General features: G+C 38.7%; 1 protein-coding gene and 1 pseudogene across 6 annotated transcripts in view; both read right to left on the reverse strand.

Annotated features, from left to right (window-relative positions):
* Window positions 1-5070: 5070 nt before the first annotated feature.
* LOC128690079 (5S ribosomal RNA) lies at window positions 5071-5189 on the reverse strand (annotated as a pseudogene).
* Window positions 5190-5231: 42 nt separating this feature from the next.
* Window positions 5232-14753, reverse strand: part of LOC128689963 (major facilitator superfamily domain-containing protein 8) — a 76377-nt gene continuing 66855 nt past the window's right edge. For all 6 annotated transcript variants that reach the window (XM_070088548.1, XM_070088546.1, XM_070088545.1 and 3 more), the window contains one exon: window positions 5232-14670. In XM_070088548.1, coding sequence (XP_069944649.1) covers window positions 13492-14670 — 1179 coding nt within the window. In that variant the 3' untranslated portion in view covers window positions 5232-13491. The remainder of the gene's footprint in view (window positions 14671-14753) is intronic.

A 14753-nucleotide genomic window follows, 5' to 3' on the forward strand; every position in this document is an offset into this window, starting at 1 on the left:
TAATTCCCGACTAAGATGAAGAGGCATGACCCACGTCTGAATACCGAATATTATGGAAAGAGGCACTCATCACAGTTGTGTTGATGGAAATAATGGTGCGAGATGGTGACGGGGATGATGGCGAGTCGTGATGATGATGGTAGTAATAGTGGTGGTGATACTGCTGGTGTTGGTAGTCATTTTTGTAGCTGTGACAGTGGTGGTGATTGTGGTGGTAGTGGTGATTGTGGTGGTAAGATAAGATAAGATTTCGTTCGGATTTTTAATCCCCGGAGGGTTAGCCACCCAGGATAACCCAAGAAAGTCAGTGCGTCATCGAGGACTGTCTAACTTATTCCCATTGGGGTCCTTAATCTTGTCCCCCAGGATGCGACCCACACCAGTCGACTAACACCCAGGTACCTATTTGCTGCTAGGTGAACAGGACAACAGGTGTAAGGAAACGTGTCGAAATGTTTCCACCCCGCCGGGAATCGAACCCGGGCCCTCCGTGTGTGAAGCTGGAGCTTTAGCCACCAGGCCACCGGGTAATGGTGATTGTGGTAATAGTAGTGACTGTGGTGGTAGTAGTGATTGTAGTGGTAGTAGTAATTGTGGTGGTAGTGATTGTGGTGGTAGTGGTGATTGTGGTGGTATTAGTGATTGTAGTGGTAGTAGTAATTATGGTGGTAGTGATTGTGGTGGTAGTGGTGATTGTGGTGGTAGTGGTGATTGTGGTGGTAGTGGTGATTGTGGTGGTAGTGATTGTGGTGGAAGTGGTGATTGTGGTGGTAGCAGTGATTGTGGTGGTATTAGTGATTGTAGTGGTAGTAGTAATTGTGGTGGTAGTGATTGTGGTGGTAGTGGTGATTGTGGTGGTATTAGTGATTGTAGTGGTAGTAGTAATTGTGTTGGTAGTGATCGTGGTGGTAGTGGTGATTGTGGTGGTAGTAGTGATTGTGGTGGTAGTAGTAATTGTGTTGGTAGTGATCGTGGTGGTAGTGGTGATTGTGGTGGTATTAGTGATTGTAGTGGTAGTAGTAATTGTGGTGGTAGTGATTGTGGTGGTAGTGGTGATTGTGGTGGTATTAGTGATTGTAGTGGTAGTAGTAATTGTGGTGGTAGTGATTGTGGTGGTAGTGGTGATAGTAGTGATTGTGGTGGTAGTGGTGATTGTGGTGGTAGTGATTGATTGTGGTGGTAGTGGTGATTGTGGTGGTGATGGTAGTGGTGATTGGTGATTGTGACGGTGATAGTGGTGGTGTAGATGGTGATGTGATGGTGAATGTGATGTTTCTTTTTATTTTAAGTTTTCACAAAGCACCAGTCAGCTGTTGAGAGCTTTATTAAGCACCTAACATTGCTGAAGAATTGACAATTATACAACATACAGGAATCTTTATTGAAGAAACGTTTCGCCAGACAGTGGCTTCATCAGTCCAATATACAGTAGAAATGGGTAAGGAGAGGAGGAGTTTGAGGTAATCAAACTCCTGTATGTTGTATATGTGTCTCAATTCTTCAACTTGTCGGTTTTCAAAACCATTCATCACACATAATATTGCTAACATTGTCGACCAGATACTCTCGTGACTAGTAACTGACTTACTAAGTCTTAGGTACAGGCACACATAAGTTACACATGTGTAAATGTACAGTTACATATTTGTAAATTACCTATTTTTGTTGTGGCTTTTGATTTATTTACATTGGGGTCCGTGAAAACTTTCCGATGCCGGGAATCGAATCCGGGCCCTCACGGGTGAGAGCCACGTATCCTAGCCACTAGACAACACAGCACTTTCATAATATAAGTCATGCTCACAAAGCAAGTAAAACTATCCAGTCCATTTTTTCACAGTCCCCAATCTATATACATAATTCACTCCATCCCATTGGCCGTAAGTGTGAGCAAATTTAGACTCGAGAAATATTCTCACCATTTATGTCGATGCTGGGTTCTTTGTCAGGCAAGTAACTGTGAGTGGCACCCTGTGGGTAGTGGCACCCTGTGAGTAGTGGCACCCTATGGGTAGTGGCACCCAATGGGTAGTGGCACCCTGTGGATAGTGGCACTCTGCGGGTAGAGTAACACCTTATGGGTAGTGGCACTCTATGGGTAGTGGCACCCTGTGGGTAGAGTGGCACCCTGTGGGTAGTGGCACCCTATGGGTAGTGGCACCCAATGGGTAGTGGCACTGTGGGTAGTGGCACCCTGTGGGTAGTGGCACCTTATGGGTAGAGTGGCACCCAGTCGGTAGTGGCACTATGAGTAGTGACACCCTGTGGGTAGTGGCACCCTCTGGGTAGAGTGGCACTCTGTAGGTAGAGGCACCCTGTGGGTAGAATGGCACCCTGTAGGTATAGTGCCACCCTGTGGAGGTAGTGGCACCCTGTGAGTAGACACTGTGGGTAGAGTGGCAACCTGTGGGTAGTGGGACCCTGTGGGTAGTGGCACCCTGTGGGTAGTGGCAACCTGTGGGTATTGGCATCCTGTGGGTAGTAGTACTCTGTAGGTAGAGGAGCACCCTGTGGGTAGAGGGGAACCCTGTGGGTAGAGTAGCACCCTGTGGGTAGTGTGGAAAATTACATTTATCTGAATGTATCATTATGTACATAACAGTAAATGAACAAAGATAATTATTATTTATCAGTTAGACAAGTAGGAATTTGGGACACCTAGGCCGCAGAAAATGTCCCCCTTCGATACCTACCACTGTCATATCCACAAGTTGCTCTGGACCTATTAATTATAAATGAAATATACATCGCCAGGAATTCTGGTAAATATATAAATTTGTGGACTGTATATTAAAAATAATAAATGATATATATATATATATATATATATATATATATATATATATATATATATATATATATATATATATATATATATATATATATATATATATATGGGAAGTACAATGCCTGCACTTTAAAGGAGGGATTTGGGATATTGGCAGTTTGGAGGGATATGTTGTGTATCTCTATACGTATATGCTTCTAAACTGTTGTATTCTGAGCACCTCTGCAAAAGCAGTGATAATGTGTGAGTGTGGTGAAAGTGTTGAATGATGATGAAAGTATTTTCTTTTTGGGGATTTTCTTTCTTTTTTCTGGGTCACCCTGCCTCGGTGGGAGACGACCGACTTGTTTAAAAAAAAAAAAAAAAAAAATATACATATATATATATATATATATATATATATATATATATATATATATATATATATATATATATATATATATATATATATATAGGGTGTTCGGGAGAGGGGTGGGATTAAATTATGGGGAATCAAATTCAAAATGGGAATTGACACAGTTACTTTTTGCAGATGATACTGTGCTTATGGGAGATTCTAAAGAAAAATTGCAAAGGTTAGTGGATGAGTTTGAGAATGTGTGTAAAGGTAGAAAGTTGAAAGTGAACATAGAAAAGAGTAAGGTGATGAGGGTATCAAATGATTTAGATAAAGAAAAATTGGATATCAAATTGGGGAGGAGTATGGAAGAAGTGAATGTTTTCAGATACTTGGGAGTTGACGTGTCGGCGGATGGATTTATGAAGGATGAGGTTAATCATAGAATTGATGAGGGAAAAAAGGTGAGTGGTGCATTGAGGTATATGTGGAGTCAAAAAACGTTATCTATGGAGGCAAAGAAGGGAATGTATGAAAGTATAGTAGTACCAACACTCTTATATGGATATGAAGCTTGGGTGGTAAATGCAGCAGCAAGGAGACGGTTGGAGGCAGTGGAGATGTCCTGTCTAAGGGCAATGTGTGGTGTAAATATTATGCAGAAAATTCGAAGTGTGGAAATTAGGAGAAGGTGTGGAGTTAATAAAAGCATTAGTCAGAGGGCAGAAGAGGGGTTGTTGAGGTGGTTTGGTCATTTAGAGAGAATGGATCAAAGTAGAATGACATGGAAAGCATATAAATCTATAGGAGAAGGAAAGAGGGGTAGGGGTCGTCCTCGAAAGGGTTGGAAAGAGGGGGTAAAGGAGGTTTTGTGGGCGAGGGGCTTGGACTTCCAGCAAGCGTGCATGAGCGTGTTAGATAGGAGTGAATGGAGACGAATGATACTTGGGACCTGACGATCTGTTGGAGTGTGAGCAGGGTAATATTTAGTGAAGGGATTCAGGGAAACCAGTTATTTTCATATAGTCGGACTTGAGTCCTGGAAATGGGAAGTACAATGCCTGCACTTTAAAGGAGGGGTTTGGGATATTGGCAGTTTGGAGGGATATGTTGTGTATCTTTATATGTATATGCTTCTAAACTGTTGTATTCTGAGCACCTCTGCAAAAGCAGTGATAATGTGTGCGTGTGGTGAAAGTGTTGAATGATGATGAAAGTATTTTCTTTTTGGGGATTTTCTTTCTTTTTTGGGTTACCCTGCCTCGGTGGGAGACGACCGACTTGAAATATATATATATATATATATATATATATATATATATATATATATATATATATATATATATATATATATATATATATATATATATATATATATATACAACAACAGGAGAATATATCTTAATCATAACACTCACCAATTTGACTGGAGATTAATGTGTATCATACTCAGAAAACCTCACTGTCTATCTATGAAAATAACACTGGCCAGAGTTAAACATAACAGACTTATCAGGCGACTGGACAAGACAGCTCCAGGAACCTCAGATATCTCAAGTTATGCAGGAATGCACATCCAACAATTTCACCTCCTATTTGAGAGGTGTCAACCCAATTTTAACCTCTAGAGCACGAAAAATTCTTCCCATTACACCGTTTCTAATCCAAATTCAAACAACAATGGCGACTGTCCTTCTGTGCAGACGCAGGCTCAGTTTCCCATTTTCTATGACAAATATTAAATACAGTATGGCCATCTATTTACATATAACTGTATTTCTGGAAAATATATACAGTATTTTCCACAGGTAGAATGGCACCCTGTGGGGAGAGCAGCACTGTGGGGAAGTGGCATCCTGTGAGTAGTAGCACCGTGTGGGTAGAGTGGCACCCTGTGGGTGCCACTCTACCCACATGGCTGGTCAGGTACTGACTTAAAGATTTATGCCAACAGCATTTGGTGTTCCCTAGCGGTCACCCATCCAAGTACTAACCAAACTCAGCGTTGCTTAACTTTGCTGACCGGATGGGAAGCAATGCATTCAGTGTGGTATGGCAGTTGAGCCAGTGCTTGACACAATATACCATCTTCAGGGAAAATAAACATTTTATTTTAATTAATTATTTTTTAATTTATTAATACAAAAATATTTAACATTATTTATAAAATTCTTATAAATTGCACAGCCATATAGCATTTGGTGTTTTCTCTCAGAACTCAATTTATCGTGTATTATGCAGCATTCTATATTTTAGATCTAATATAAACACTAACCAAAGAAACTAAAGCTACCTACAACAAGTTGTGCTTACTGACAATAAAGTTTTTTAAGAAAAACCTTATAATAATGAGTGAACATTTAAATTTTTCTTATACTGTGCAGTAGGTAGAGATCCAATGCACTCACACAAGTCTGCTGGATCCTCAAGTACGATGCATACACTATCCATATCCATGGTATGTCATTTTTTTATTATATTTTACTGTATTTATCGGCAGTAGGTAGAGTGGCACCCACAGGGTGCCACTCTACCCACACGGTGTACTACTCCCAGGATGCCACTCCCCCACAGTGCTGCTCCCCACAGGGTGCCACTCTACCCACAGGGTGCCACTCTACCCACAGGGTTCCCCTCTACCCACAGGGTGCTCCTCTACCAGTTGGAGCTTTCAATAAAATAAACAGGGCACATAAATGCTTTGTTATGAATACTAAATCAAACATACCGTAAATATAAAATGGCAGACTGATCAGACTGCAGATAAACACAGTAAAATTATAAAAAAAAAAAAGACGACATACCATGGATATGGATAGTGTAAGCATCGTACTTGAGGATCCAGCAGACTTGTGTGAGCGCATTAGATCAGAGAGATTGGAGACAAGTGGTTTTTATGGCTTGATGTTCGGCTAAGAGTGCAAGCATGGTAATATTTATGAAGGGATATAAGGTAAACTGGTTAGCTGGAGAAGTCCTGGAGGTAGGAAGTACAGTGCCTGCACTCTGAAGGGGGGAGGATGTTGCAGCTCAGAGGGTCATCTGAATTGTGATGCCTGCTCACTTCTGGCAAGACAACTAATAAATGAATGAATGATATTGAAAGTGTTTCTTTTATGGGGTTACTCTACCTTCGTGGGAGACAACTCAAGTGTTAAAAAATTTATAGTATATTGTATACACTAGTGTTGTAAACAAATATTGTAGCTTGTTGGTGTCTTCCTGGCAAGGATGTGTTCATGCAGTCCTCCATCCAGCCTCTGGCCAGACCTATTTGTGCTGTACTTGACAGATAAAGCAAGACACAATTCATCTACAGCAAATGACTTATATAATAGAAAAATGGGCATTTAGCAGCTTTTCATGAATATAATATACTATATTGAAGGTAGTAGGTTGTTAGACAGCAACCACCCAGGGAGGTACTATCATCCTGCCAAGTGAGTGTGAAAAGGAAACCTGTAATTGTTTTACATGATGGTAGGATTGCTGGTGTCTTTTTTCTGTTTCATAAACATGCAAGACTTCAGGTATGTCTTGCTATTTCTACTTACATTTATAACAAAAAAAAAAAAAAAAAGGCACAATACCATGACTGGAACGATACACAAATAACCCGCACATAGAAGAGAGGAGCTTACGACGACGTTTCGGTTCGACTTGGACCATTTACAAAGTCACACTAACCCGAAGTGGAGCAGGACGGCTATATATAGGCAGGAAGAGGTAGTAGTGGTGGTGGTAGTAGTAGTAGTGGTGGTAGTAGTAGTGGTAGTGGTGGTGGTAGTAATAGTGGTAGTAGTGGTAGTAGTAGTGGTAGTAGTGGTAGTAGTAGTAGTGGTAGTAGTAGTAGTAGTGGTAGTAGTAGTGGTAGTAGTAGTGGTGGTGGTAGTAGTGGTGGTAGTGTCGGCAAGCCTAACGCTATTTTTGTGCTCCCTAAGTCTGTCAGAAAGAGATCGACCAGTTTCTCCAAAGTATTGAAGAGGACAGGAGGACTTAGGGAGCACAAAAATAGTGTTAGGCTTGCCGACACTAACAATGCTCTGTTCTGTCATGTCAGAGATCACAGCCATCCTATTGACTGGTCTTCTGCTAAAACTGTCTTCCCTGCTTCCAACTCTAACAGTCACCATCTAGTTGAATCCTCTCTAATACGCAACTTTCCTTGTATGAATCTTAGCCCTGGCTTCGACTTTGTAAATGGTCCAAGTCGGACCGAAACGTCGTCGTAAGCTCCTCTCTTCTATGTGCGGGTTATTTGTGTATACTTACATTTAGGTCACACTACACATGCATGTACAAGCACATATGTACATGTATATACATACCCCTCTGGTTTTCTTCTGTTGACTTACTAGTTCTTCTTCTTGTTTATTTCTGCTTGTCTCCATGGGTAAGTGGAACAGAATTCTTCCTCCGTAAGCCATGTGTGTCGTCAGATGTGACTAAAATGCTGGGAGCAAGGGGCTAGTAACCCCTTCTCCTGTATATAATACTAAATTTAAAAAGAGAAACCATTGTTTTTCTTTTTGGGCCACCCTGCCTTGGTGGGATACAGCCAGTTTGTTGAAAGAAAGAATAAATATACTGTATACTAATAAGTACTATGTTTTTAAGAAAATTAAATTACTGCATATGGAAACTTTGGTGGTACTGTATTGGCTAACTCTAGATTCTAGGAACATAGTTCTGGTGAATTTGGAGGTTGCACTATACAATAAATACAGTAAAACCTAATATAACAATTCCTATTTTAAAAGAAATCCTGTTGTCCATTTCCCCAGGTTTAACAAACAACTTCATTTATATAAAGTATGGTACAGTACACAAGTGATGCAGGATTAAGTAACATATACACTGCTTTATAGAAAGCCCCTTGTTATACAGAGCATTTCAGGCAGCCTTTAATTTATAATTACTGGACAACTGTACAACAGGTTAGTTTAGTTCTTGTGTAATAATATGGTATAACATTGGGATTAGTGAATACTAATGTAGAACATATTCTCAGTTGATACACACATTGAAACAGATTGGTAACAGTGAGAACATCAGTATAATTACAAACATGATTTGGAGCAAAAGGTTTTAACAGTTTATCTAAGAAGGGCTCAGGTCAGGCTTAAGAGGTGCCTTTTAAGTATATTTCTGGAGAAGATGGCTGAAGGGGAAACTTTCTGCATCTTCTGGAAGGGTTCCAAATTTTAAGGCCTTTTATTTGCATGGAGTTCCTGATGAGGATAGCTTGAACATGTGACATATCAGACACTTATTTCTTGTCTTGTGTCTAGAAGCAATGTATGTATTTTGTTGTGGCAAGTGTACATATATAATTTTCTAGTTGTAAGCCCTATTGGAAGGGGTGCACAGTACTTTATGGTTAGTAAACTTGTGAAAAAGTTGTGCAAATTAGCATTAAGTTCTATTGTGTTTTCAAAGAATCTCTATTAAGCAAAATTATAGTATCCATCTCTGCTTAGGTCTTGGCTCTTGTACCATTTTGTTCAACTTGCGAGCAGAATAAGTAATATGACATCTGTATAGAATTTTTTTTGTACAGTATGACCCCTGTATCTGTGGGGGATACGTTCCAAGGACCTGCCATAGATACCGAAATCGTGGATACTAGCAAACCCTATATATAAGCCCTATACATACCTATTATAAAGTTTAATTGATAAATTATGCAAAATAAATTACGCACTTTTTCAATGATGGGAAGCACTACGTGGTTTCTCTTAGGAAGAAAGTATGGAGGAGGTGAATGTATTCAGATATTTAGGAGTGTACATGTCAGCAGATGGGTCTGTGAAATTTGAGGTGAATCACAGAATTGATGAGGAAAAAGGTGAATGGTGCACTGAGTAGCCTCTGGAGACAAAGAACTTTGTCCAGGGAAGCAAAGAGGGAAATGTACGAGAGTATAGTTATAACAATGCTCTTACATGGGTGTGAAACATCGGTGGTGAATGTTGCAACAAGAAGAAGGCTGGAGGCAGTGGAGATGTCATATCTGAAGGCAATGTGTCGTGTGAATATAATGCAGAGAATTCGTAGTTTGGAAATTAGGAGGAGGCCCGGAATTACCAAAACTATTATCCAGAGGGCTGAGGAGGGGTTACTGAGATGGTTGGGACGTGCAGAGAGGATGAAACGAAATAGAATGACTTCAAGAATGTATAAATCTGTAGTGAAGGCGGGGTAGGGGTCAGCCTAGGAATGGTTGGAGGGAGGGGGTAGAGGTGGTTTTGTGTGTGAGGGGCTCTGACTTCCAGCAAGCATGCATGAGCATGTTAGATAGGAACGAATGGAGATGAATGTTTTTTTTAGGACTTGACGTGCTGTTGGAGTGCGAGCAAAGTAACATTTATGAAGGGAGTCAGAGAAACCGGCAGGTCAGACTCGAGTCCTGGAGATGGGAAGTACAGTGTCTGCACTCTGAAGGAGGGGTGTTAATGTTACAGTTTTATAACTGTAGTGTAAGCGTGCCTTTGGCATGACAGTGATAAAGTGAATGATGATGATGAAAGATTTTCTTTTTTGGGCCACCCTGCCTTGGTGGGAGAAGGCTGATGTGTTAATAAAAAAAAAAAAAAATATGAAGCATTTTTGGGCCATAGTAAACTGGATAACTGAAAAAGTGGATACCGAATCAGTGGACACGAGGATTCTACTGTGATACAGAATATGTACTAATATTTTGCATTACGCATAAGTCCTCACATATTTATTACTGTTTGTTTCTTATTAAACCTTAGAGGAAATAAATAATAATTGTACATAACCATATACAAGTATATATGAAATAAAAATTAATTTTCTGAAGGTAAATACATGTAGGTGAAGTGATTTTAGGTTTACAATTCGTTTAGGGAGACCAATTAGTCAGATTTGGGTGCTGGAAGTGGGTGGTAAAGTGCCTGTACTCTGAAGGATGGGTGGGGAGGTTGCAGTTTTGAAGGCAGAAAGTACAGTAAACCACAGTATGGGTGTGGTATGAACCCATGGTGAGTGAGTCGTAAAATTCCAGGCCAGTGTGTGAGCCACTGGGCAAAAAGATTCATCCAACTCAGCATATTTATACACCATAGGGAAGTTAGCATAGGTCTCACTGTGACCACAAATGGGTTCAAACCTCATCTATACCATGGTTTGTTAGCAATTGTATTACAATTTCGTGAGTCATGAAGTGCAGTAATTTTCACCCTGAAGGGTGGGTAAGGAGGATGCAATTTTGACGGTAGGAAGTACATACAGCACCAATACTGAAGGATGGGCGATGTCTGTATACTTCTAGCAAAAGAGATACTGAATGATGATGGTGAATGGGTTTCCTTCTTTGGGTCTTATCTTGGTGGAAAATGACCAATGTAGTAAAAACAGATGTATATATCAACCAGTCTTCCAACTAAATGAATAGTCCTGCTGCAAAGTGCAATGAGATATGATACAGGCATATAATAATAACCTCAAGGAAGGTTTCCTAAAGCTGGTGAGGTGTTCTTGATTCAAGGAATTTTACATATCCTCCATTTCTCTAGACTGACCCAAATTGTCTCAAGAACCCTTTCCAGCATCAAGAGACCTCTGTAGAAGGGTACTGAAACATAACTTCAAGGATAATTTGGTGTGGTTACAGTGTTAATACAGTGGTATAATAGTTCAGAGCCTGATCCTTGGAGATGCAAAACTCTTCATAATAGGCATTTAGTATAGACATCTGAGCATACTATAAATAACTTGTTAATTAAATATATTGCTCATTCAATCATTTGATATTCATTTTTCAGGAATAAACAATTTGTGCAAGCACTTATCTGTTATGCACATGACAAATAAAATAATAACATAACTAATAATCATTTAAAATCATTTTATTACAGTACTGTATTCATGACTTGAAAAACCTATTGGAGGTCATATAAAACTTAAGAAATGAGAGATGATCACAGTGATTCACAGATAATTATTTGTGAAACTGTGGCAACAAGTAGTGATAAAGACTAAAGAAAGCAAAAGAAGCTTTATTTTTAGAGTATGTGATGTTTTGTTCAAACATAGTGACTCTTCTCAAGTGAATCAGAGTAACTACTTGTGAACAAAAGTTTGAGTATCTATAATAATAAAGGACATGTGAAAAAATATTTCTTTTTAGTAGGCTATACAGGAAAAGGGGTTACTAGCCCAAAACACTGATTATGTATGAGTGAGGTGAAAGTGTTGAATGATGATAAATGTATTTTCTTTTTGGGTCACCCTGCCTCGGTGGGAGATGGTCGACTTGTTGAAAAAAAAAAAAGTGAAAAAATTTTATGTACCTCTGCAACACCTTCTAGGTATACTCTAGGTATACCTCTAATAATATAACTACTTGTTTCCTAGTCTTTTTCTAGAATAATTATTTAATAATAATATTATGTGGAGTCAAAAAACGTTATCCATGGAGGCAAAGAAGGGAATGTATGAAAGTATAGTAGTACCAACACTCTTATATGGATGTGAAGCTTGGGTGGTAAATGCAGCAGCGAGGAGACAGTTGGAGGCAGTGGAGATGTCCTGTCTAAGGGCAATGTGTGGTGTAAATATTATGCAGAAAATTCGGAGTGTGGAAATTAGGAGAAGGTGTGGAGTTAATAAAAGCATTAGTCAGAGGGCAGAAGAGGGGTTGCTGAGGTGGTTTGGTCATTTAGAGAGAATGGATCAAAGTAGAATGACATGGAAAGCATATAAATCTATAGGGGAAGGAAAGAGGGGTAGGGGTTGTCCTCGAAAGGGTTGGAAAGAGGGGGTAAAGGAGGTTTTGTGGGCGAGGGGCTTGGACTTCCAGCAAGCATGCATGAGCGTGTTAGATAGGAGTGAATGGAGACGAATGATACTTGGGACCTGACGATCTGTTGGAGTGTGAGCAGGGTAATATTTAGTGAAGGGATTCAGGGAAACCGGTTATTTTCATATAGTCGGACTTGAGTCCTGGAAATGGGAAGTACAATGCCTGCACTTTAAGGAGGGGTTTGGGATATTGGCAGTTTGGAGGGATATGTTGTGTATCTTTATATGTATATGCTTCTAAACTGTTGTATTCTGAGCACCTCTGCAAAAGCAGTGATAATGTGTGAGTGTGGTGAAAGTGTTGAATGATGATGAAAGTATTTTCTTTTTGGGGATTTTCTTTCTTTTTTGGGTCACCCTGCCTCGGTGGGAGACGACCGACTTGTTGAAAAAAAAAAAAAAATTATTATTATAATCAAAACTAAGCATAAAACCAGGGTCATACAGTACAATTATTGAATAGCATCAAGTGAAAACAGAAACCTTGGCAGTATTTGAAAGACATACTCAGCATCCACACTAAGTAAGCATTTACCAGGCTGACTTCTGTTCCATGTTAATTCAGTCCTCACTAAGTACAGTAAGGTGGGTATCCTGAAGAGGTTATTATCACATTAGTCCTTTACATGAAACACATCACTGTTACCACATTGAATAATTTTATTACAATATTGTAAAAAATGAAGTGAAAAGTAAAGTAAGCTCAGCATCAGCTAACACTGATCAACTGATTAGGAGAGACAAGCAAGATGTGATGGATACATTTTTATACAGGCTGGAGTGGAGCCAAAGTCTTACCACTAAGACATTCTTGAGTCATCACTGGGTTAAGTAACATATTTAGTAGAAAATATTTTAAGACAAAAAACTAAATAATTTAAAAAATTTACGTAGCTCTTCATGGATATATATATAGTTTTTATCAATATGTTTTACCAAGAAAGGGTTATCCAGAGAAGAAAGCACCTTCACCATCATTCTGATTAGATGCCTTTCCAGAAAGAAACATTGTGATTGACTCTGTTGAATCACGAAACCTCAATATCCCTACTCCTTTTTCAAAGTGCATGCAGTGTATTACTTAATCTTGTTGACGTGTGTTTTTATCACTGCATTCCAAATCAATCTATACCTAATATGCCATAGATCATAAAAAAAATCCAGAAACTCCCCAACACTTATTCTTTGAAGATTTCTGCAATAAACATTGGATAAGGGTTCTACAAATAAGTTGAATACTGTGTTATACTGCATGTTAAATTCTAATTGTCTAGCTGTAACAATAGTACAGGATACAATAGTGTATCTATTTCCCATGATTATTATTATAATCATAATCAAGCACTAAACCAAGCACAGGTTTGTTTTCATGGTAAGATATTTTTCCTTCTTAAAAAGAATTCTTAATGTCAAATTTAACATGTAGAACATTTGTATAAATAGCTTTTAGAAATAACTTTGTATATCTGATGATAATTAGGTTAAGTACCATTTGTTTTTTAAATCTAATCTAATACTGCGAGTGGTTCTCTTTTTATCATTTTGCTCTACATATTTTCATGGGTATCAATTTCGGATATAAGAAACAGATTTCAACAACTACAATGCACATTAATAAAAACAGTATACCAAATGTCCACCTGGTACCCAATGCTGTGTACAAGTAGGATACAAATATAGGACCAACAACACGGGATAAACCTCCTGTGCTGGTAAGAATTCCCATCCAAACTCCTTGAGGTTTAGGGCCTAGAAGTTTAGAAAAAAATGAACTTGATAATGTAAAAGCAACAGGGTAACCAATTATTGCTAAAAATGCTGAAACTGCCAGCTGGGGGATTTCAATAATAGGAGTGTAATAACACCACTCTTGTTCTGGTGGGCACCCCAGATCGTGGCAGACCCCATCTCTAATTATATGTCTTCGTCTTCTTGCATGAATATTGTCTTCTGAACCTGTAGTATTCATTTGAGAGATGAGTGCTGAAAGTTCCATGTCACTGCCAATGGTGTTCAACATAAGTGATGAGACTGTAGAGAATGCCATTTCTTCATCAATAATGTTCATCTTATCAGTTTTTCCGAGAAACACTGAAGCCTCTGGCATTTTACTAGTGGAACTCATTTCTTCTACAATGGTTGATGGTGTTGAAGGTCTTCTTTCTTTATTAATTATTCCCAATTCTTCTGGTAATAGTGTAAAAGGTTGCTTTTCATTTTTAGCTATATTGTGTACTCCTGGCAATGTTGTTAAAGACAATTCTAAAGGATCTGGAATTGAAGTCAAAGTGCTATCAAAACTTTCATGAAGCAATGATTCAATTGTACAGTTTTTAATTTTAGGATATGTATTTCCCATTGGAAAATTAAGTATCATACCTAATGTCATTGGTATTAATCCTAAAAATATAAAAACCTTACGTTCGTCAAATCGTCTCGTCAAAACACTTGTTAGTGCATACATAATTATAGATAATGCACCTGCCAAACTAAGACCAATTCCAACAATAGTTATAGCTTTTTCGTCTGACCAGGCATACAGATCAATACACATAGGTACAATAATAGTTTCCAATAATACATAAATAAAGAGAAAAATGAAAAAAGAGAAAAGTACTCCAATCACACACACATAATCTGGCTTTGGTAGTGTTGTGCTGTTATCCTTTAACATTCTCTTTTGGAGCATTGCTTCTCTGGCTGCAATTGGGCATTCCTGTAAAATTACGTTTATAAATAATTTGCTTTGTAAATTATCGAAACTGCTAAAAAATTGCAATATGGTGTATAAATCTGATA

Source organism: Cherax quadricarinatus, chromosome 25 (genome assembly GCF_038502225.1).
Source record: "Cherax quadricarinatus isolate ZL_2023a chromosome 25, ASM3850222v1, whole genome shotgun sequence".
NCBI classification, from domain to species: Eukaryota; Metazoa; Arthropoda; class Malacostraca; order Decapoda; family Parastacidae; genus Cherax; species Cherax quadricarinatus.